We start from the raw sequence: 22,347 nt of genomic DNA, 5'->3' as shown, positions 1-22,347 counted from the left end.
TCTGTATCTGGCTTTTTACTGCTTAATTGGCAGTAAGAATCTCACAGACTTTCCTGCCTGGGCTGGCTTTGAACTCTGATCCTAAGATCTTATCCTCTTGAATTGGATTACAGGGATGAGCTACTGGTGCTCAGCTAGCAGGCAATTAACAAACAAAAAAAAACAAACCCCAAAAAACAAAAAACTTTTATTTTGAAGTAACCTCCAACTTACTGAAAAAATTGTGGAAATTGTACAGAGAATTCCCATTTACTCCACATCCCACTCACTGGTTCTTAACACCCATAACTTGTTCCCTTTTCTATATATGGCCTCTTTCTCCTGAGGATCGGGGGACTTAGTGTCCACATCATGCCCTTTACCCTTGAATTCCTGTGTGTGATGTCCCTAAGGATAGGGACATCCTCTTATATAATATTGGGATGGTCAAATCCTGGAAATGTAACATGCTTACAGTTTTATCATCTATATATGTGGCTATTTCTAGTCTCCAGTTGTCCCAACAATATCTCTAGGAGACCTACCCCCAATCTAGGACCGCCCACTGTATTTGTACCTGCATCTCCCCCGCTCCCCCCCAGACCCTATCACAGATTAGACCATGGAGGCCCAGAGATACTGTGCCTTAGACACTAGAGAGTTTAGATGTGGTGACTACTCCATGTCTGGCTAGGTAGAGAAAGTCTTTCCTGAGGTATCATAGGCCAGACATCCCCATGTCCCCTTCCTAAGCTGGTCTTCGGAGAAGCTTCCGCCTGGGTTGCAGAGAGAGGCCAGGTAGCTCACAGGAAGGGAAGATGTCATCAGGAGCTGAGTCTCCAGAGCTGCTGACCTATGAGGAGGTGGCCAGGTACCAGCACCAGCCCGGCCAGCCGCCCCGCCTGGTTGTTTTGATTGGTGAGTGATATCCTAGGTTTCCAGGAGGTGGGCTGGTAGGGAAGAAGATCAGCAAAGACCCCATCAGCCTGCTCTTGGTTCTAGGGTCTCTGGGAGCCCGACTGCATGAGTTGAAGCAGAAGATGGTAGCTGAGAACCCACAGCACTTTGGCGTTGCTGTTCCACGTAAGAAGGCCCCTGTGGGGATTGGGGTATTTGTGGGCACACACTAGTGGTGGGGGGAGTCCATTCCTTGTGCTTGTCCTAATATTTTTGATACTTGGGTCTGAGGGACCTTCAGACGCCATCCATTATAGGCAAATTGTGAAACCTAGGCATGATAAGAAGGGACTCACTCTAGTGCTCCACTAAGACCCTTGAGTCTCAGAGGACTCACCTCAAGGTACCACCTGCTTGGTTCTCCCTGGGGAAGGGGGTGAGTTGAAAGCACATGACAGGCAAAGTGGCAACCTTGCCCTGACAGTGGGGACCTCCACAGGGGGAGGGGAACTTCCACCCTCCCCAGCCCGATGACTGATTCTGTCCCCTTAGATAAGGGAGCTTGTGAACTGAGATAGGACATCAGGAGTTGCTTATATACAAGTCACGAGAAACTTTCAGATCTGTCCCTGGGAGGAGATCTATGATAGGAGTGGTCAGATCCATCCACCTCCATTGACAGAGAGATTTACCTCCCCACATTTTTAGGACCTGGAGCTATCAGGGAAGGCAGTGATTTTTATGTTGGTTGTTGAAAATATAAATAGAAGTTTTCCAAACAGAAGAAAAGAAGGGTTGGCTATGGAGGGAATAGCAAGTACAAAAGGATGAATGTAGAACCTGGGGTAGCTGTGCTGGGGACTGAAGCTGATCAGAGGTTTGTAGGTCATAAGGGTCTTACAGTCTCATTAAGAGGTTTAGAATGGAAACAGTAGGTACATAAAATCATTCATTTGTCTATATTTTTTGAGGTACTGGGCATCCAATCAAGAGCCTTATGATGCTAACTAGGCAAGCATTCTGCCACTGAGCCAATCATCCAACTAAGAGTTTGAAAGCAAGGAAAGGACATGAGAAAGGGGTTCTCACAGCCCTTCTGGGGCTGGACTAAGGTGGCCCTTGGGGACCAGTGTACCCCAGTAGAGAAGCTGTGTGTGCTCTTGTTCTGTGGGGATCTGATTATCCCTAGCAGCATGCCTCTCCATTCCTGTATGGAACTCAATGGGAGAACACAAGCTTTTGAAGGTATTTTCTTTGAGAGTCAGCTCTGCCAAACACATCCAGTCTGTATGGAGTGATCTGTTGTCAAGTCTCTACTTTTCTCTCAGAATGAGAAGTCACTGGATAAAGAACTAACCTTCAGCAGGGCCAATTTTATTGGGAGTCTCCTTTGTTTTCAATGTAGAAAACAAAGATAAGGAAGTAAGGGCCTGGAAGTTTTCAGTGATGCTTTAAAAGCTCAGCATTGCTGGTGATGGCTCACGTCCGTGATCCTAGCTACTCAAGAGGCTGAGATCCGAGGATCATGGTTCAAAACCAGCCTGCACAGGAAAGTCTGTAGACTCTTATCTCCAGTTAACCACCAGAAAACTGGAAGTGGCACTGTGGCTCAAAATGGTAGAGTGCTCAAGGAAAGCTCCCAGACCCTGAGTTCAAGTCCCATGATAGACAAAAACAAACAAACAAAAAACCTCACCATCAAAGACCGCCTTAGTGACTCTGCTACCTACTGGGTATGAGTCTCTAGGCACAGTGCTTCTCTGTGCCTCAGTTTTCCCCACTGCAAAATAGGAGACCTTTTTCCTACATCACAGAGTACTAAGTCAAGAGTGTCAGGTACAGTACCTGACACTCAGGGATATGAATGGAGGCAACTAGTTTGTGCCTCCCTGGGGAGGCAGGGACTCACTGCTGGTCTCTTCCACTAAGGTGGGGGTATGGGAGGCATCTCTTCCTTCAGTTCCTCTTCTTCTTTCTTTAAAAGATACCACAAGGCCCCGGAAAAGCCATGAGAAGGAAGGGGTGGAATACCACTTTGTCTCTAAGCAAGCATTTGAGGCCGACTTACATCACAACAAGTACGTCCACTTGATGGGCTGGTTGCCTGTATGCAGCAGTGTGCACTTGTATCTGTCTGTCCAGCATTGGACTTGACCTTGGGGAGGGCATGGGCTTCCTAAAAAAGGATGGGGGATACAGAAGAGTTGTATTTAGGAAGTTCTCTTTGACTTTTCTTTTTTATTAATTTGGGAAAGCCCAGAAACTAAAGTTCTTTCCTCCTTGGGTGGTGTTTTAGGTTCCTGGAACATGGTGAATATAAGGAAAATCTCTATGGAACCAGCCTGGACGCCATTCAGGCAGTTATGGCCAAAAACAAAGTTTGCTTGGTGGATGTGGAACCGGAAGTGAGTTCTCGGGCCAGTTGGGCATGTCTAGCTCATGGAATTTATAACTGAGGAGAATGGATATTTTATTGAATACCAGATGCCAGGCATCAGTGGCTTACGCTTGTAATCCTACCTACTCAGGAAGCTGATATCTGAGGATCAAGTTTCAAAACTAGCCCAGGAAGGAAAATCTGAGAGCCTCTTATCTCTAATTAACCATCAAAAAGCTGGAAGTAGAGCTGTGGCTCAAGTGGTAGAGCATGAAGCTTGAGTGAAAAAGCTATGGAACAGCACCTAGACCCTGAGTTCCGGCCCCAGTATCTAACCTTAGTCTGAGGGATCTTTAGTTTGGGAATTGAATGAAGGCCTTGAGCCTCCAAACCATGCCTTTCTATTCACAAAGACTGCATTACTTAGAAATTATTCATGGGTCTTCTGGTGGCCCATAGACCCAGGACTGTAACTCCTGCATGGAACCAATGATGTATTAGACTTCATTGAGCCTGTAGTTCCAACAATGGGGAAACTGAGGCAGGAGGATTATGACCTTGTCTCTTATGGTTTCATTTGACCAACTGGACCATGACAGAGAATTAGATGAAACTATCATGCAAAGCCAAGCTGTTCTCAGTGCCAGCCTGCCAGCTGGGGGTGCAGGGAGTCCCTGGGGCAGGTAATGGAGAGGGCGGTCTGGAGAGCAGTTGGAAAGGAAAAATGGGAGGAGGATGGCCTGACTCTGAGCAGAGCTTCAAAGCCATTTCCAGTTCCGCACACACAGCCTGCTGCGGGCTCCACAGGGACCTGGCCATCTTTTTAACCTTGTCTTTCAGAAAAACTTCTAAGCTTTGAACTCAAGATGGATTTTTTTTTCCTTTGTAGAAGCAGATCTTTGATTTTATGGTATAAACTGTAAGCTTTATTTTACAGAAGTTGGCTTGAAACACATTTTAAAAAGCACACTTCAACTTTAAGGGAAAACTCATACAGAATTACTGGGAGCTGGTAGTCAAAATTCAAAGTTTAAGTTTGAGAGAGAGAGAGAGAGAGAAAGAGAAAGTGTGTGTGTGTGTGTGTGTGTGTGTGTGTGTGTGTGTGTGTGTGTGTGTGTGTGTGTGTTTTCCTGGCATTGGAACTTGATTTCAGGGCCTCACACTTTTGCTCGGCCTTTTTATGGCAGATGCTCTACCACTTGAGCTATGCTTCTACTTCTGCATTTTTACTGTTTGATTGGAGATGAGTCTCATAAACTGCTGTCTGGCTTTGACCCTCCATCCTCAGATCTGAGCTTCTTGAATAGCTAGGATTTTAGGCATGAGCACCAGAATCTCAATTAAGAAAACAATTTTTTTTTGTTTCTGTTGCTTGTAGGGATTGAACTCAGGGCCTAGGTGCTGCCCCTGAACTCTATCAATCAAGGGTAGCACTCTACCATTTTGAGCCACAGCTCCATTTGTGTTTTTCTGGTGGTTAAATATAGATGTCTCATGGACTTTCCTGCCCAGGCTGGTTTTGAGCCCTGATTCTCAGATCTCAGCTTCCTGAGTAGCTAGGATTACAGGCATAAGCCACCAACACCTAAGAATTTTTTTCTTTTTTCTTTTTTTTGCCAGTACTGGGGCTTGAACTAAGGGTCTGGGCACTGTCCCTGAGCTTCTTTTGCTCAAAGCTGGTGCTCTACCACTTGAGCCACAGTTCACTTTTGGCCTTTTCTGTTTATGTGGTACTGAGGAATTGAACCCAGGGCTTCATGCATACACTACCACTGAGCCACATTCCCAGCCCAGAAAAACATTTTTGTGATTCTATTGATCTCTATGTATATGTGTAGATAACTGCAGATAATAATTTAATATCAGAGTTTCAAATAGGGACCCTTAACATTATATAAAAAATGGACTTGTTAATAGTGTGACTTGCAAATGGAAAACCTTCGTCTACAAGCTTGTTCCAAGCCTTCCTCATTCTTGGACTCTCAAAAGGCCCAGGTCTTGGCACAGATTCTGCTTGAGTGTAGGTAGCCAAACAGAAGGTGGCTGAAGAGATCTATGCACAACTGGTTAAACTTCTACCCACAGGATTGAGCAGATGGAGAAGAGATGATTGGAACTCATCATTGATGATCATTGGCATTGGGTGAGGGTTGTGGGGCCGGGGGCAGGAGCTAGACTTCTGAGCTAAGAATTGCTTTCTCAGCTGCTAGACGGCAGGGCCCAGCTGAGCTCAGTGTTAAAGTGAAGGATCAGAGGATGTGTGGTTAGTCTGCCCTGTGGAAGTCCATTAGGACCCACATCACCAAGACCCAACCCATGTGGGTTAGGAGATGAAGCTTTCAGAATGAATGTGACACTATTAATTACTATTTAATTTTCCTGAATTTTTCTTCCCCAGGCACTGAAACAGCTGAGAACCTCAGAGTTCAAACCCTATATTATACTTGTAAAGCCTGCGATTCAGGAGAAAAGGAAGACACCACCTACGTCCTCGGCGTGTGATGACACAGCAGCCACACTTGTAAGCGTCAGCTTGGTCATTGTTCTGTGAATAGGAATACGGGGCATTCCTGTACCAGGTTGTCCTTCCATCTTGCCTCTGGGCAAGACTGAGGTGGTCACATGACTAGAATGCAGCCAGAAGTGTCTCCCAGCCCCAGCAGGGGTGGCTTTGTCTAGGCTCACTGCCCTCTGTTCCCTCACAAAGAGCTTTCCATTCCCAAATAAGGGCCTGACCCCTGTGAGGGCCTGAGCTGAATGTCACAAACCACATTCAATTTGTTGAGCTCCTAAATGAAACCCATTGTTTTTTTTTCAATCCAAACACTCTCCTACAAAGTCATTACCATTGCTTTCAAAACAGTTTGAACTATCAGCAAATGGTAACAGGATGGCAGGCAGCCCCAGGCCCAACTGGACATAAAGTGAGACCCTATCTCAAAAATCACCAATGCAAAAAGACACTGGGAGTTTGGCTCCCATTGGCAGAATGGCTGTCTAGCAAGCTGGGTGTGGTAGCACACACCTGTAATCCCAGCTGATGTAGGAGGATTTGTGAGTTCAAGGCCAGCATGGGCTGTATAATAAGAACTTGTTTCAAAAAACAAAATTAAACAAATGAGTCAAGAAGACATAAGAGAAAATGAGGATACAAGAAAAAGAAGTCTGACAAACAAACCATCAGGTACACAGGAAATGCCAGCTTTGTAGGAAGTCTGACCCCTCCCTGAACCATAGACTGTCACTCAAGTAAAGTAGACTGCAGTCTTTTTCCAATGTCCCTCTGGCGGGTCAGTCTTTCCATCTGGTCCATCTTCTTTATCACTCAGCAGGATGCTGCATCCACGCAGGTGGGCTGATGAGTATATGCATCTGCTAATGTACTTTGTTGTCTGGGTCAGTTCACCTGCTAATTATGAAATCTCACCTTTTCCTGTCCAGATGTGTCCCCCGATACTAAAGCCAGGAGGTGGGAAAGCCATGGTGAAGCTATTCCAATACAGAGATTCTAACTCAGGAGGCTTACATAGGGGCTTAGCTTTAATTTCTGTTTTCATTTAGTTTTTGAGACCTAGTCAGCTTTTGAGTCCTGTGTCAGCTTTCCCAAGTGCTGGGATTACAGGAATGTGCTACCAGGCCTAGCAGCATCTCAGTTTTTATTGTTGTTGTTGTTGGTGGTGGCGGTGGTTGAAGAGCTTAAACTCAGAGCCTGGGTACTGTCATTGTCCCTGAGCTTTTTTGCTCAAGGCTAGCACTCTCTCAACTTCTGGCTTTCTGGTGGTTCATTAGTGGTAAGAGTATCCATGGAGTCTCCTGCTTGGGCTGGCTTTGAACCATGATCCTCAGATCTCAAGTTCCCTACTAGCTAAGACAGGTATGAGCCACCCATGCCCAGCCAGCATCTCAATTTTTTTTTTTTTTTGGTCCGGTTGTGGGGCCTGAACTCTGGGCCTGGGCGCTGTCCTTCAGCTCTTCAGCTCAAGGCTAGAGTTCTACCACTTGAGCCACAGCGCAACTTCTGGCTTTTTTCTTTTTGCTTATGTGGTGCTGGGGAATCGAACCCAGGGCCTCAGGCATGCAAGGCAAGCGCTCTACCACTGAGCCACCTTCCCAGCCGACATCTCAATTTTTTTTTTTTTTGGGTCTGGTCGTGGAGCCTGAACTCTGGGGCCTGGGCACTGTCCCTCAGCTCTTCAGCTCAAGGCTAGCACTCTACCACTTGAGCCACAGTGCCACTTCCGGCTTTTTTCTTTTTGCTTATGTGGTGCTGAGGAATCGAACCCAGGGCCTCAGGCATGCAAGGCAAGCGCTCTACCACTGAGCCGCCTTCCCAGCCCCAACATCTCAATTTTTAATACGTGTTCTTTTATAGGATTTTCATGTATGTAAGCAGACTCCAAAATACATCTGGAGAAGTTATTTTTAAAGGTCTGAGTTTAGTTTAATACTGAATATGTGTCTGGTCCTTGAGTACCATCCTATGGGCACAATTTCTGTCCATTTTTTTGTGACCCACAAATTGAGATTTCTACCTTCTAATCGATTAAGCTAAGCCAACATGGGGTAAGCAATGGCACAATGGGAAGGGGATCTTTCTTTAGTGATTTTTTTTTTTCAGGATTGTGACTTTTAATTGAGTGCCTGCAATCCTAGCTATACAAGATGCTGAGATCTAAGGATCAGCTTCTAAGCCAGTCAGGGCAGAAAAGTCTCTGTGAGACTCTTATCTCCAGTTAAATACCAAAAAAGTCAGAAGTGGAACAGTTGCTCAACTGGTAGAATGCTAGCTTTGAGCACAGTAGTTCAAGAATAGCACCCAGGCCATGAGATTAAGCCCAAGGACAAGCACCAAAAACAAAAACAAAAAAAGACTGACTTTTTTTTTTTGGAGACAGGATCTCTCTAATGTTGAGATCCTCCTGCCTCAGCCCAGGGCTTTGTACATGCTAGACAGACTACCATGAAGATATATCTTTTATAGTTTTTATAATGACCTAACCTGAGCACAAAATTTTCATATAACACAATAATTTTATTTATTTCTTGTTTATATGGTCCCGAGAAATCAAATCCAGGGCCTCATGCATGCTAAGCCACATTCCCAGCCCAACACAATACTATTTTTGTGCCAGTACTAGGGCTTGAACTGAGGGCCTGGACACTGTCCCTTAGCTTATTAACTCAGGGGTGTCACTCTGTACTTGAGCCACTGTTCCACTTTTGGCTTTTTATTGATTAATTGGAGATAATAGTCTCATGGACTTTTCCTGTCCAGACTGATTTTAACTCCTCAGCTCTCAGCTTCCTGAGTAGCTTGGATTACAGGCATGTGCCACTGGCACCTGGCTATTTATTTAATGATACAGGGCTACTTCTGTAAAACACTTTGAGGAATGAAATGTCATCTTGTCAACATATGTGGATATAAATTAGACATTCCCCAAACATGGCTTTCAGTCTGGAAATGATCAATGGCTACTTGGTGATACCAGTGGCTATGTCATGGCTACGTCTATTGCCCGGTAAGTTCCTTTGAAGTTTGATATGCTATCACTACACTCTTATTTTCCTTTGTAGTTGATTATTAATGGAGCATACACATCCACTCATGACTTTTAAGAGGAAAGGGAGTTGTGAGGGGGGAACAGCCCCAGCCATTCCATATGATCCCTTTCTTGACAGGATGAAGAGCAGCAGGAGATGGCCGCCTCTGCTGCCTTCATCGAGCAGCACTATGGGCATCTGGTGGACACCGTGCTGGTGAAAGACGATCTGCAGGGGGCCTGCGCCCAGCTCAGAGTGATCTTAGAGAAAATGAGCAAGGACTCTCACTGGGTCCCCATTAGTTGGGTCAGGTAACTCATTTCCAGAACATACAGGCTGGAGGAGACCTCAAAGGCCATGTTGTCCAGCCTCTTTTCCTTTACCACCAATGACTGAAGTGCGGAGAGGGGCAGACATTTCCACAGACTCCATCCTCAAGAAGAGTTGAAGTGGGGAGCCTTATTTATGTTTTTTTTCCTCTGTGTGTGTGTCTGTATATGCACACGTGAGCGTGTGTACATGTGTGCGTGTGCCAGTACTGGGCCTTGAACTCAGGGTCTCACTCTCTTGCTTAGCATATTTCACTCAAGGCTGGCACTCCACCACTTGAGACACAGTTCCACTTCTGGCTTTTTGCTGGCTAATTGGAGATAAGATTCTTATGGACTTTTCTAGCCCAAGCTGGTTTCAAACCACAACCCTCAGATTTCAGCCTTCTAGGTAGCTAGGGTTATAGGTCTGAGCCAGTGGTGCCCAGCTTGTGTTTTTTTTTTTCTGTTGTCCTCTGCACTCCTTCAGATCATGCTTTGAAAAGGGAAGTTCACACAAGTCATTCATGTCATTCTTTCAGATCTCACAGACACGTTGACCTTGACTCTTTAGACCAAAGTAGACACTGCCTTTTTTTTGCTAGGGTGGTGGTGAATTGACACAATACCGATCTGTAGTGATCTTTAAACTTTATAAAACATTCTCCAGCTTTAGTGGAAGCTGAGTTGTTTCACTCAAAGGAATTTTCCATGTAGTTGAAGTTCTCTTGTCTTCCAGCCCGAAAATGTTCACTTTTTTTTTTTTTTTAAGTTAACATCTTTTTGATAGTGCTTGCCTGGTAATAGAAGAATTGAAATTCCCACCTTTTTAAATAGTGAGCACACATGTGAAGTTTTTCTGGAAGACTGAGGCACACCTAGCCATCCTCATGAATTACTGTACAACTCCATACTGCAATAGAGTCTTTTGGGACCTGTGAGGGAAGTTAAAGCTTCATATTCCTTTTCTGAATGCCCTTATCCTCCTGAAAAAAGAGTCCTCACTTTGTTCCCACCACAGTCCTTTCTAGCCTGTCCATACCTTCAGATTACTGGGGCTTCTCCTGTGCTAGATTGTGAGAAACCAGGTGACTGCTGCTGTTAAAACCGTGTCTTAGCCACAATGAATCCATTCTGTCAAAATAAAAGGATATGAACTCAAGAGTGTGAGCCTGGTGATCTTCTGTCCCAAAGTGATTGACATCACCCAGAAGTTGTGATGCCTCAGCTACTCAAAGAGCAAGTATGTGTGAGGCTTTTAGAGACATGATCTGATCTCTATCTCCCAACTAGCTAGGATTACAGGCATGAGGCACTGTGCTTAGCTAGAGTATTGAATACTTGTTGTTTCCTTTTATTTTATATTTACTTATTTTTGTACCAGTTTTGGAGCTTGGAGCATGAACTCAGGTCCTGGGTGCTGTCCCTTACCTTTTTTTTTTTTTTTTTTTTGGGGGGGGAGCGGTCATGGGGCCTGAACTTTGGGCCTGGGCACTGTCCCTCAGCTCTTCAGCTCAAGGCTAGCGCTCCACCACTTGAGCCACAGCGCCACTTCCGGCTTTTTTCTTTTTGCTTATGTGGTACTGAGGAATCGAACCCAGGGCCTCAGGCATGCAAGGCAAGTGCTCTACCACTGAGCCACCTTCCCAGCCCCTGTCCCTTAGCTTTTACATTCAAGGCTGGCACTCTAGAACTTGAGCCACAGCTCCCCTTCTGAGTTTTGGCTTTTTTTTTCTTTTTGGTAGTAGTTCATTGGAGTTGAGAATCTCAGTATTTTCTGCCCTGGCTGGCTTTGAACTACTATCCTCAGATCTCAGTCTCCTATAGTAGCTAGGATCACAGGTATGAGCCACTGGCACCTGACTCGAGCACTGCTTCCTACCCCCTCCCCCCCAGTCATGGGGCTTGAACTCTGGGCCTGGGCGCTGTCCCTTAGCTCTTTAGTTCAAGGCTACTGCTCTACACTTGAGCCACAGCACCACTTCCAGTTTTCTGATGGTTAAGTAGAGATTAGTGTCTCATGGACTTTCTTGCCCAGGCTGGCTTTGAACCACAGTCCTCAGATCTCAGCCTCCTGACTAGAATTACAGGCATGAGCCACGGACACCCAGTGAGTATTGAATTTTATTTTTTGGTCATGGGGCTTGAACTCTGGGCTTGGGCGCTATCCTTCAGCTCAAGGCGAGCACTCTACCACTTGAGCCACAGCGCCACTTCCAGTTTTCTAGTGGTTGATTGGAGATAAGTGTCTCATGGACTTTCCTGCCCAGGCTGGCTTTGAACCATGATCCTCAGATCTCAGCCTCCTGAGTAGCTAGGATTACAGGCATGAGCCACCAGCGCCCAGTTATAACTCTTTTCTTGTAGCAATGGTTACATTTCCTATGATCTAGTCATTTAGGGTCCTTCTGAGATTCTCTAGGCTGAACACAGATAAACCCTGTGCATGTGTGAGATGGTAACAAGAGTGTCCACATGCCTGCCAGTCTAGCTCCGATGCCCTGCGGTCATAGTGGGGTTTGCGATCACCCAGCCTCTTCAGAATGCCCTGGTTTCCCACTGTGATTCTCACTAGCTCTCTGTTCCTTACTTCTCTACTTAGGCTGAAAAACACAAGAAGCCTGAGATGAATGAAGAGGAAAATACTTTTTTTTTTTTCCCTAGACAGGAATGCACCACCAGTGCCTGGTGATACTGAATTCTCAAGTGGAGTTGATCTTGGAACTATTCTGTAGAAACCCAGACCAGGGAAGGAGACCATCCTGTAAAAAGTGAATGCATAGGCAGAGTTGTTTATTAGGCAGCAAAGATGGCATCTAAAGTCCATTCCCATAGTGAACCACCATGGTGGAAATGGTCCCCAGCTCTCAAATCTCGCTGCAGTGATTGGTCCTCCAGTCTGGACTACAGAATTGAGCAGCAGGTGGTAATTCTGTCATCCTGCTTTTCATACAACTCAGTGTATATTTGCTGCTGCTTACTGTTTTTACACAATTCTCAGATGAACTGGCAATGATTCTTTTTACACATATGATAAAACAAGGTGTTAAAATGTGCTAGCTTAACTGCCATCAAGGTGACCTCCCTGTTCCCAGGACAAGCTGTGTCTACAGCTGTTTTCTGGTGCTCTATCTGTGGGAATAGAAAGGCTAGTGCTCTAGGGATGGAAGTCATCTAGAAGGCACATCTTTTTTTGTTCATAAAAAGCCAGTAGTTTATTTTAATGCACCTGCTCACAAATATATGTTAGTAGAATGTGTATAAATGCAATTCCAAATCCCACTCCAGCTAGCAGTACATATGTTCTGAGCTCCTGGGGAAAGTGTTTGCAAAGCTTCAGCATTCTACACCAAGAAATCCCATTGAAACCCTTCAAGATGTACTTTTTCTCCCTCACACACCCTCCCCCTCCCCCTCCCTCTCTCCCTCCCTCCCTCCCTCCCTCCCTCCTTCCACCCCTTCTTCCCCCCTGTCTTTATTTATTTATTTTTGGGTCCGGTCATGGGGCCTGAACTCTGGGCCTGGGTGCTGTCTCTCAGCTCTTCAGCTCAAGGCTAGCGCTCTACCACTTGAGCCACAGCGCCACTTCTGGGGTTTTTTTTTTCTTTTTGCTTATGTGGTGCTGAGGAATCGAACCCAGGGCCTCAGGCATGCAAGGCAAGCACTCTACCACTGAGCCACCTTCCCAGCCCTCCCCCCTGTCTTTAAATACAGGCAAGTCTCCTACCTGTATCAACAGTCAGAGAGAATGTAAGCCCTAAAATAATTTCCTAGGTCAGGTATGTTAAATGAATGGCAGTGTATTGCCATTCATTGTCCATATCTGGGGCAGATATTACTCATCGATCACAGAACTCTTCTGCCCATGGCTCTTTCAGGACAGTGTTCAGTTGGTTGGATTAGCAGGTATCTCCATCTTATTTAGTGTCCAGGGGCAAGTAATCTTCCCTGAAACACACTCCACTTGCTACAGAAGATGGTCTTACATGACAGGCATCAGTCATTCACAGGGCTCCGATAAGGTAAGCATTAGAGAATGGTGCAAATATTTACACGATCTAAAGTATGTAGATAAATTGTTCATCTGCTTATGCTACCTACCAGTCACAAAATCATACAATGACAGCTTTTGATGACATGTCGAATAATTACTGCAGCTGTATCAAGCGTAGTGTGTGTGTGCGCGCGCGCGCATGCGCGCGCGCCAGTACTGGGCTTTAACTCAGATCCTGAACACTGTCCCTTCATTTTTTCACTTAAGGATGGTGTATTACCCCTGGAGCCACACCTTCACCTCTGAACAGAAGTGTCTTATGGACTGGCTTTGAACTGAGATCATCAGCCTCCTGAGTAGGATTACCTATATGAACCACCAACACCCAGTGTGTTTCTCTGGTTAATCTATTTTATTCCCTCCCCAACATACATACACCCTTTATATTCTCAACGATCACTTCTTTGACAGATTGATAACCAGGTGCTGGTGGCTTACACCTGTAATCCTAGCTATGTAGGAAGCTGAGATGTAAGAATTGCCAGCCTGGGCAGACCAATCTGAGAGATTGTCATCTCCAATTAACTGACCCTATGCTAGAAGTGGAAGTGTGGCTCAAATGGTAAAGCATCAGCCTTGAGCAAAAAAAAAAAAAAAGCAAGAGTGTGAGGTCCTAAGTTCAAACCCCAACACAGGCACGGGCCTGTGAATGTGCACATACACACAGAATGAAAAACCAGTTAGCTGCAAAAGGCAATGAGTGATAGGAGAAGTTTGTTATTTTTGCCTAGTGCTAGAAGCTAAGCTTCTTAAGTAGGGAGAAATTTCTTATGACCACAGATGAGAGGAAGAGCCATGTCTAGAAGTGAAATAAGCTATGTATCAGACCCCTTTGAAGCTAAGGGATGGACCTAAGACCTAAGTTAGACCACTTGCATGTATCTTGCATGATGCCAGTGACACAGTATGGCGGGACAATGGAAGGCTTTTCAAAGGCAGTGGTGGGATATACCCAGTTCCTCTGTGGTGATTCTAGGCTCAGCAGTGAAGGCAGCACCTCCTCAGACCAGGCGTGCCCAGTCAGGCAATATGCAGCTGGAAGTTTGGCCCTGCAGTCTCTAGGAAATACTAATGAATTTATAGTGTTTCAAATTGATTTTGAATTGAATTTAAATTGAGTTTAATTAAATTTATATTTAATTGAATTTTAATTATCTCACTACTTATACCAGACAAAATTGGTTTTCGGTGCTTGCAACTAAGAATTCATACTGATAGAGGCTGAAAGATAGGAGAGCCTTGTGCATCATAGTGAAACCACCAGCCCTGGGAAAATGGAAAATGAGATAGGGACATATTTTTGCATTAAAAAAGTGCCAGTCACAAATAAGTGAAATGTTGGCAGTAGTGTATAGAGACTGAGAAGTAGGACTTCTCAGAAGGAAAACAGGTTAGTATGACAGCCAATTTAGGGATGGGAAAGAGGAAGGCTCAGGTTAAAAAGGAGCACAAGAATGTCTCAATAATACAGTGGAATATCTTTCTTCTTTTGGTGGGTGTGGAATTTGAACTCAGAGCCTCACAGTTGCTAGCCAGACATTTACTGCTTAGCTCCACCTAATTTTTGTTGCCATTGGTCATGGGGCTTGAAATCAAGGCCTGGGCACTGTCCTTGAGTTCTTTTGTTCAAGATTGTGCTCTACCACTTTGAGCTACAGCTTCACTTCTGATTTATTATTGGAGATAAGTGTCTCATGTACTCTCCTGCCTGGGCTGGCTTTGAATCGCGATCCTCAGATCTCAGCCTCCTAAGTAGCTAGGATTACAGGAATGAGCCACCAGCTCCCAGCTATCTAGTTATTTTTGAGATAGGACCTTGCTTACTGATTGAACAACCCCCATTAGATTGTGAACATCCTTTTTTTAAAAAATTTATTCCTGCTGTAGCTAGGATGATAGGCATGTACCACTCACTGTACCTTGCTTCTTCCTTTGAGTTAATCTCATCGGCTTTTCTGCCCAGGTTGAACTGGAACTTTGATATTCTCCCATCTCAGTCTTCCATATAGCTAGGATAACAGGCAAGTACCACTATTCCCAGCTCAGAGATTAGAAAGAGTCTTGTGAACTCTTGCCTGTGCTGGCCTTGAACCCTAGGCTTCCTGATCTCAACTCAGAGTGGCTACAAGTGTGAGCCCCTGGCACCTGGCATTGCCAGGTTTTGACACTTGTGGGATCACAGCTGTAGTGGGCAGAGTGTGTGGAAGCCATGATGAAGCTACCTTTCCTAGTGTGAACTTTTTATTTATTTTATTTATTTTTGTTTTATTGGTCGTGGGGCCTGAACTCTGGGCCTGGACGCTGTCCCTCAGCTCTTCAGCTTAAGGCTAGTGCTCTACCACTTGAGCCACAGTGCCACTTCTGGTTTTTTTTTTGCTTATGTGGTGCTGGAATTGAACCCAGGGCATCATGCATGCCAGGCAAGCAATCTACCACTAGCCACCTTCCCTAGTGTGGGCTTTTACAGAAGAACTTATAGCATTTGTTTATTCCGCTTGTTGTCTAAACCTTGATGCTGTCAGGGTCAGCCTCATGTCTGTGTCACCTCACCCCACTCTTCCAGGATGGTGATGTCAGTGTATGTTTTCAGTATCCCCTGCCCTTGTCTCTACCTCTTCCCCCACCTCTCCCCCTCATTAAGACCTCTTTGCGTAACCTCCAATAAAAGGCCCATTTTATGTTCTGAGCTTTATTGAAGCAATCTGAGGCTGAAAATCCAGCCATTCTGGAGTATCTTGAGATACTATGCAGCCAAAAAGAAAAAGAAAAAAAAAAAGAGAAAAATCCAACATCCTGGCCAGGGAATTTTCTTGTGTCTTTTCCACGGTGTGTAACCTTGTATTCAGTGAGGAAGAGAAGAGATGGGGAGGAAAGGGGGAGAGAGAGAGAGAGAGAGAGAGAGATCGATCATTTATATAGCACTTTCCATTTTTTTTCGACGAGGGAGGGAACTACTTAATCATTATTAGTTATGTCAAATAATACAAAATGCCCAAATGACAGTACTTCAGAATAGTGACAATCACCTGTAACTTTGGCACAGCTTTAATGCCCCCAAACCTCCTGCTAACCAACATTAGAACAAATCACTTCTGTTCAGTCTCCTATAAAGCCTCAACGCTGATGACAGAAGACAATATCATTTCTTGTGTGGGGAGAAGAAAAGCCAAAGAGCTCTAAGGTCTCTGAATGGATGAGCAATCAATATCTATGAGATAAGCAAAACTCTTTCCCTATACTGGGCCCCTTGTTTATTTTCTCTCCCTCTCCCTCTCTCTCTCCTCTCCTTTCCCTCTCCCTCTCCCTCACCCTCTTTCCATCCCTGTCTGCCCGCCCCCCCCCCCCACCCCCTGTGTATACTGGGGCTTGAACTCAAGGTTCTCATGCTATCCCTTAGTTTTTCCCTCAAGGTTAATGTTCTACCATTTGAGCTACACCTCTACTTCTAGTAGGTTTTTACTGGTTATGTGGAAATAAGAGTCTCATGGACTTTCCTACCAGGGCCGACTTTGAACCATGATCCTCAGCTCTTAAGGTCCATGAGTAGCTGAGATTATAGGCATGATTCACTGGCTTCTGGCTTCCTTATTTGTCATCTATGGGGCTCTTAGGGATTTGGGTAGCAACTGTGAGGAAATGTTCCATAATAAAAAGTAGACATACCTAGTCTTCTTGTGAGACGATATATTTTGTTGTATTTTTGATATAGCGCCTTGAATTCTGGAAATAAAAAAAAAATCAGAAAGGTTCCTTTCAATAACCAAGTACTGACACAGCTGAAAATCTAAATTCTAAGTTTGGCTTAGAAACACTGCGGGTGGGGATGCTTGCAAAACACTGCAGGTGGAGCTGGGTTCTCACACCTGTAATCCTAGCTACTGAGGAGGCTGAGATCTGAGAATTGCATTTTGAAGCCAGCTCAGGCAGAGAAGTCTGTGAGACCTTTATCTCCAATAAACTTCTCAGAAAAAGCTGGAAGTGGCACTGTGGCTCAAGTGGTAAGGGCTAGCCTTGAACACAAGCTCAAAGAGCACACCCAGGCCCTGAGTTCAAGCTGCAGGACCAGCAAAAAACAGAACAACAAAGAAAAACAGCCTGGTGCCAATGGGTCATGCCTGTAATCCTAGCTACTCAGGAGGCTGAGATCTGAGGATCACAGTTCAAAGCCAGCCTGGGCAAGAAAGGCCATGAACCTCTTATCTCCAATAAACTACTAGAAAACCGGAAGTGGCACTGTGGCTCAAGTGGTAGAGGGCTAGCCTTGAGCTGAAGAGCTGAAGGACAGTGCTCAGACCCAAAGTTCAAGCCCATGAACGACAAAAACAAACAAACAAACAAACAAAAAACCACTGCAGGCACCCCTCACCTTTTGCTTTTGCTTTTGTTTTGTTTCAAGGCAGGGTCTCTATATAGTCCAACCTGGTCTCTTTATATAACCCAGGAAATTTTGATCCTTGAGCCTCAGCTTCCTGAGTACTGGGATGACAGGTGGCTCCTCACCACCTCATCTTCCTTTGAAGGGTCATTCCTAAGTGAAGCCAGTCAACTACATAGAGAATCATATGCCCTCCATCCTTATCCATTCATCCTTATTTATGAATGAGGTATGGAGGAAGATGCTACCTAATAGTTTCTGAAATCCTGACATGATGGCTTTTTGGTAGAGATGTCTTTAAATGTTTGTCAACAGCTATAACTCTTTTCTTTTTTTTTTTTGGTCGGTCATGGGGCTTGAATGCTGTCCCTGAGCTCTTCAGCCTCCTGAGTAGCTAGGATTATAAGCATAAGCCACCAGTGCCCGGCTATAACTCTTTTCTTGTAGCAATGGTTACATTTCCCATGATCTAGTCATTTAGGGTCCTTCTGAGATTCTCTAGGCTGAACACAGATAAACCCTGTGCATGTGTGAGATGGTAACAAGAGTGTCCACATGCCTGCCAGTCTAGCTCCGATGCCCTGCGGTCATAGTGGGGTTTGCGATCACCCAGCCTCTTCAGAATGCCCTGGTTTTCCACTGTGATTCTCACTAGTTCGCGGTTCCTTACTTCTCTATTTAGGCTGAAAAACACAAGAAGCCTGAGATGAATGAAGAGGAAAATACTTCTTTTTTTTCCCAGACAGGAGTAGGGAAGGGAAGGGAGGCATAGTAGGTATGAATGCTGGGCTGCACAAGGGTAGGGGATATAACCAGGATGCTGAATCCCATAGTTTTCATGGCCTGGAAGGCGTTGCAGTGCCTTCTGGGAAACATGCAGAGTTGTTGGTTTCAGAAATGACCATTTTCATCTCTACTGCCCATTTAAGAGCTCCACTTAATTGGTCTGGGATTGAACTTGGTTACTGGCATTTTGTAAAAGTTCCCCCAAGGATCGAGAGCATCTGGTTTCTACTATGAGGAGGGAAGGGATGTCTGTGGATAAACCACAAATGGCTGATGACAAGTTCTAGATCCTCTCACTCCCTGTGGCCTTCAGTTTTCTTTGAATATCCTAGGATGTAGGAAAGGCATTAGCATTCCTTCACGCACCTCACTCACTCCCACCAACCTTGCAAAAAGCCTTGACTACATATTAGTATTTTTTTTTTTTTTTTTTGCCTTTTCTCTGTGTGTGAGTTCTGGGTCATGAACTCAGGGCCTCATGCTTTTGCTCAGCTTTTTCACTTAAGGTTGGTGCTTTGTCACATGATCCATCCCTCCATTTCTGGCTTTTTGCTGGTTAACTGGACATAAGGGTCTCTTGGATTTATCCATCAAGGACAGCTTCAAACTGTGATCCTCAAGTCTCAGTCTCCTAAGTAGCTAGATTACAGGCGTGAGCCACCTATGCTGGATTTTGCATTAGTATTTTTACTTAAATGTCTCCTAATTCACGTCTTGATTTCCTAATCCTTAAGATTAGGAAATAATATACATTATTTCACCTTTTTATTCCTTGTGGCAAACTTACAATAATGAGGAATATTTGTGGAGCCAGTTTCAGGGGGACTATATTGTCATCTCAGTGATGAGGCTATGGTCTGAATGTCTGTGTACACCCAAATGCCTATGTTGAAATTCTAACCCCAAAGACATTACAAGATGAGGCTCTGGGGGTGAGATTAGCACCCTTATTAAAGTCTAAGAGAGCTGGGCACCTGTGGCTCAATCCTAGCTACTCAGGAGACTGAGATCTAAGGATCAAGGTTCAAAATCAGCCTGGGAAGACAAATCTGAGACTCCAGCAAGAAGTTGAAAGTAGAGGTGGGGCTCAAGTGGCAAAGTACCAGCCTTGAGTGAAAAAGCCAAGCAAGAACCTAAGGTTCTGAGTTCAAGCTCCAGTACTAGAACACACATGTGCACGCGCGTGCATGCACACACACAGACACACACACACACACACACAGGTATGTGTGTGCGCACGTGTGCAAAGTCTGAAAGAGACTCTGCCCCCTCTACCCTGAGAGGCGACAGTTACAAGAGAGCAGCTATCTATGCAACTAGGGGTGGCTCCTCACCTACACCAATTGAATTGCCAACAGCTTCATCTTTAGATTTCCCAATTTCCAGCACTGTGAGAAATAAGCCATTGTTGTTTATAAGTCACTCGGTTTGTGGAATTGTAGCAGTGAACTTATGGAAATGTAACAGCAAAACCATACTGTCATTTCAAGAGCACACAGTGCATTCTTGTGACAAAATGGAACCAGACCCTGAAAAGTGTCTTAGATGAAATCAAAGGTAGAGAATGGCTTCCAGTGTTGAAGTCTTCCTTCTCTCTGGCCTGATATCTTTGGCCCTCTCCCACTAAGCCAGTGGTCCTCCTGCTTGAGAGTACACTGCACTTACAAGCTAGAGGGAAAATCCAGTTTGGCTTCTGAAACAAACAAAACAAAACTGTCCTGCAGAGAAAGAACACTACCTTCTGGATAAATATTCATTCCAGCAGTCCACCTGGGCAGGGCCTCGATGCGCATTGGCAATTTTCTGACATAGCTGCTTATTTTCATACTCGATTTTGTCAATTTTCTTTTGCTCACTCTGGTAAGAAAGTGATCACATGACTATATTGTTCCCACCCACAATGGCTGAGCATTAATCCCCCCAGCTCCAGGGATGATAGGAAAGGGGCATACTGGGGGTTCCGGGGATCATGGACCCATGTTTAGAAAGCCAAGTATGCTGAGTATGGGGGACAGAGTGTTAGGTAGGTATTTAGAAGGACAGAAGGATCTGGGGCATTGGATCACTTTAGGACAAAGATAAAAATCAGTCAAATATATCAGCTGATGTTAAGAACAAATACCTGTAGTTTGCTCAATTTTAAAATGTGATGTGAATGGGCCATCGGTGGTTTGGTATCAACTGCCGGCTTCACTAGAACAGATGATGGAAGAACAACGTTACACACAGGAATCCTAGAAGTTTCCCTAAACCATGCCCATCCTAGGAGCCCTGCAGTGTGGAATTCTGACCCTGCAATGTCTAGCAATGTCAACTTGGTTGAATTTTCCCAACTAACATTTTTTTTTTTTGAGCAGAAGTGAAAATAGGGTGAAGTCTAGAAAAAAAGTTTAATTTGTACAGTTGATTACTCTTTCAATAAAACAGCCTCTCTCTCATTCAATTGGTCACTGAAGTCCTATACTCTAAATCTCTTAGATGAAACCTAAAACTTTTTTTTTTGTCAGTGTGGGGCTTGAACTCTGGGCTTGGGCGCTGTCCCTGCACTCTTCAGCTCAAGGCGAGTGCTCTACCGCTTGAGCCACAGCAACACTTCTGGTTTATTGGAGATAAGTGTCTCATGGACTTTCCTGCCCAGGCTGGCTTTGAACCATGAACCACCCTCAGATCTCAGCCTCCTGAGTAGCTAGAATTATAGGCGTGAGCCACTGGTGCCCAGCTACACCTAATTTTTTAAATACCAGTATATTAGGGGTATATTGTTCAGTATATTGAACTCAGGGCTTCATACTCTAGCTTGCTTTGAAGCCAGCCTGGGAAGAAAAGTCCATGAGATTTAACCACCAAAAAGCTGGAAGTAGAACTGTGGTTTAAGTGGTTCAAGCTAGCCTTGAGCAAAAAAAACCTAGGGACATTCAGGACCTAAATTCAAGCCCCAGTACATACACACACACACACACACACACACACACACACACACACACACACACACACACACACACACACACACACACACACACACACACACACACACAGAGACTCACAGACTTTCCTGCCTGGAACAACCCTCAGATTTTTGCCTCCTAAGGAGCTAAGGTTTTAGGCATGAACTACTGGCGTCCAGCTCTAACTCTTGGATTTAAAGAGTTTAAAACGTATGTTTCTATAATATGGAATTCCCTGATGGATAAAAAAATTTTGATAGCCTTATTTATCAAGATCAGTAGAGGACATATCTTCCTGCAGCCAAACATTGTCCTGACTTATTGTCGGTATTTTTATGGTGACCCCTCTGGTACCTCTAATGATAGGGTCTAGCCCCAACTGCCCACTTACCTATTTGTACTCTATTCTTGTGAGATGCATAGTTGCCGAAATCCAGTTTTTTCTTGAAGGTTGTGGTTTGCCTATGATTAGAAACAATAACAGGATAGGCTAGATAATCCAGGGAATTGTTCATCTTTTCTACCTACTTTCACTTCAGAAATGAGGTATGTAGGCTCCTCTGTGAGGTACTAAGTCATTTCTATGACAGGTTGTCATAGCTACTCAGTTATGACATCAAGGACAAGTCTTAGAATAGCAGCTGTAGAGCACTCCTGGGTGTCTCTTGGCATCTGCTTTTTAAATTTATTTTTTATTTAAGTATTCTTGAAACGGACATAAAATTTGTGTATATTTATGAGATGCAGAGTTAGTAATTCAATATAGGTATACAATGCTTAAGATCAAATCAGAATAATCAGGGTTTTTGTTTTTTGTGCCAGTACTGAGGCTTGAACCCAGGACCTGGGTGGTTTTTTCTCAAAGCTGGTGCTCTACGACTTGAGCCACACCTTCACTTCTGGCATTTTGCTGGTTAGTTGGAGAGAATAGTCTCACTGACTTTCCTGATCAGGCTGGCTTTGGACCATGATCCTCAGATCGTAGCCTCCTGAGTAGCTAGGATTTCAGGCATGAGCCGCCAGCACTTAGCTCGATATTCAGCATTTCAGTCTCTTCTACTATTTCTTACTCTATGTGCTGG

The 22,347-nt window shown here is 44.7% G+C and overlaps 2 protein-coding genes across 4 annotated transcripts in view; one reads left to right on the top strand and one right to left on the bottom strand.

Annotated features, from left to right (window-relative positions):
* Positions 1 to 22,347, top strand: part of Mpp3 (membrane palmitoylated protein 3) — a 44,399-nt gene that overhangs the window by 18,274 nt on the left and 3,778 nt on the right. The window contains exons 13-18 of one of the 3 annotated variants that reach the window (XR_006146766.1): positions 733 to 897; positions 982 to 1,062; positions 2,861 to 2,954; positions 3,173 to 3,281; positions 5,652 to 5,774; positions 8,936 to 9,264. Coding sequence is in view for 2 of the 3 variants with exons in the window: in XM_042674095.1 (XP_042530029.1) it covers positions 733 to 897; positions 982 to 1,062; positions 2,861 to 2,954; positions 3,173 to 3,281; positions 5,652 to 5,774; positions 8,936 to 9,112 (749 nt within the window). In the remaining variant the exon portion in view is untranslated. Of the gene's footprint in view, positions 1 to 732; positions 898 to 981; positions 1,063 to 2,860; positions 2,955 to 3,172; positions 3,282 to 5,651; positions 5,775 to 8,935; positions 9,308 to 22,347 lie in introns of those variants that run through there. The other 2 variants (XM_042674095.1, XM_042674096.1) reach the window with 2 other exon arrangements.
* Positions 15,892 to 21,780, bottom strand: Cfap97d1 (CFAP97 domain containing 1). The gene is made up of 6 exons (XM_042674098.1): positions 21,657 to 21,780; positions 20,443 to 20,513; positions 20,059 to 20,177; positions 18,094 to 18,217; positions 16,823 to 16,879; positions 15,892 to 15,994 (listed from the first exon to the last, which is right to left on the bottom strand). Exons 1-5 carry the CDS (start codon positions 21,778 to 21,780, stop codon positions 16,823 to 16,825), a joined length of 495 nt encoding a protein of 164 aa, XP_042530032.1. The 3' UTR covers positions 15,892 to 15,994.

Source organism: Dipodomys spectabilis, unplaced genomic scaffold (assembly GCF_019054845.1).
Source record: "Dipodomys spectabilis isolate Male_0828 unplaced genomic scaffold, ASM1905484v1 ptg000018l, whole genome shotgun sequence".
Taxonomy (NCBI): Eukaryota; Metazoa; Chordata; class Mammalia; order Rodentia; family Heteromyidae; genus Dipodomys; species Dipodomys spectabilis.
Note: the sequence above shows the minus strand (reverse complement) of the source record. Positions and strands in the feature narration are given on the sequence as shown.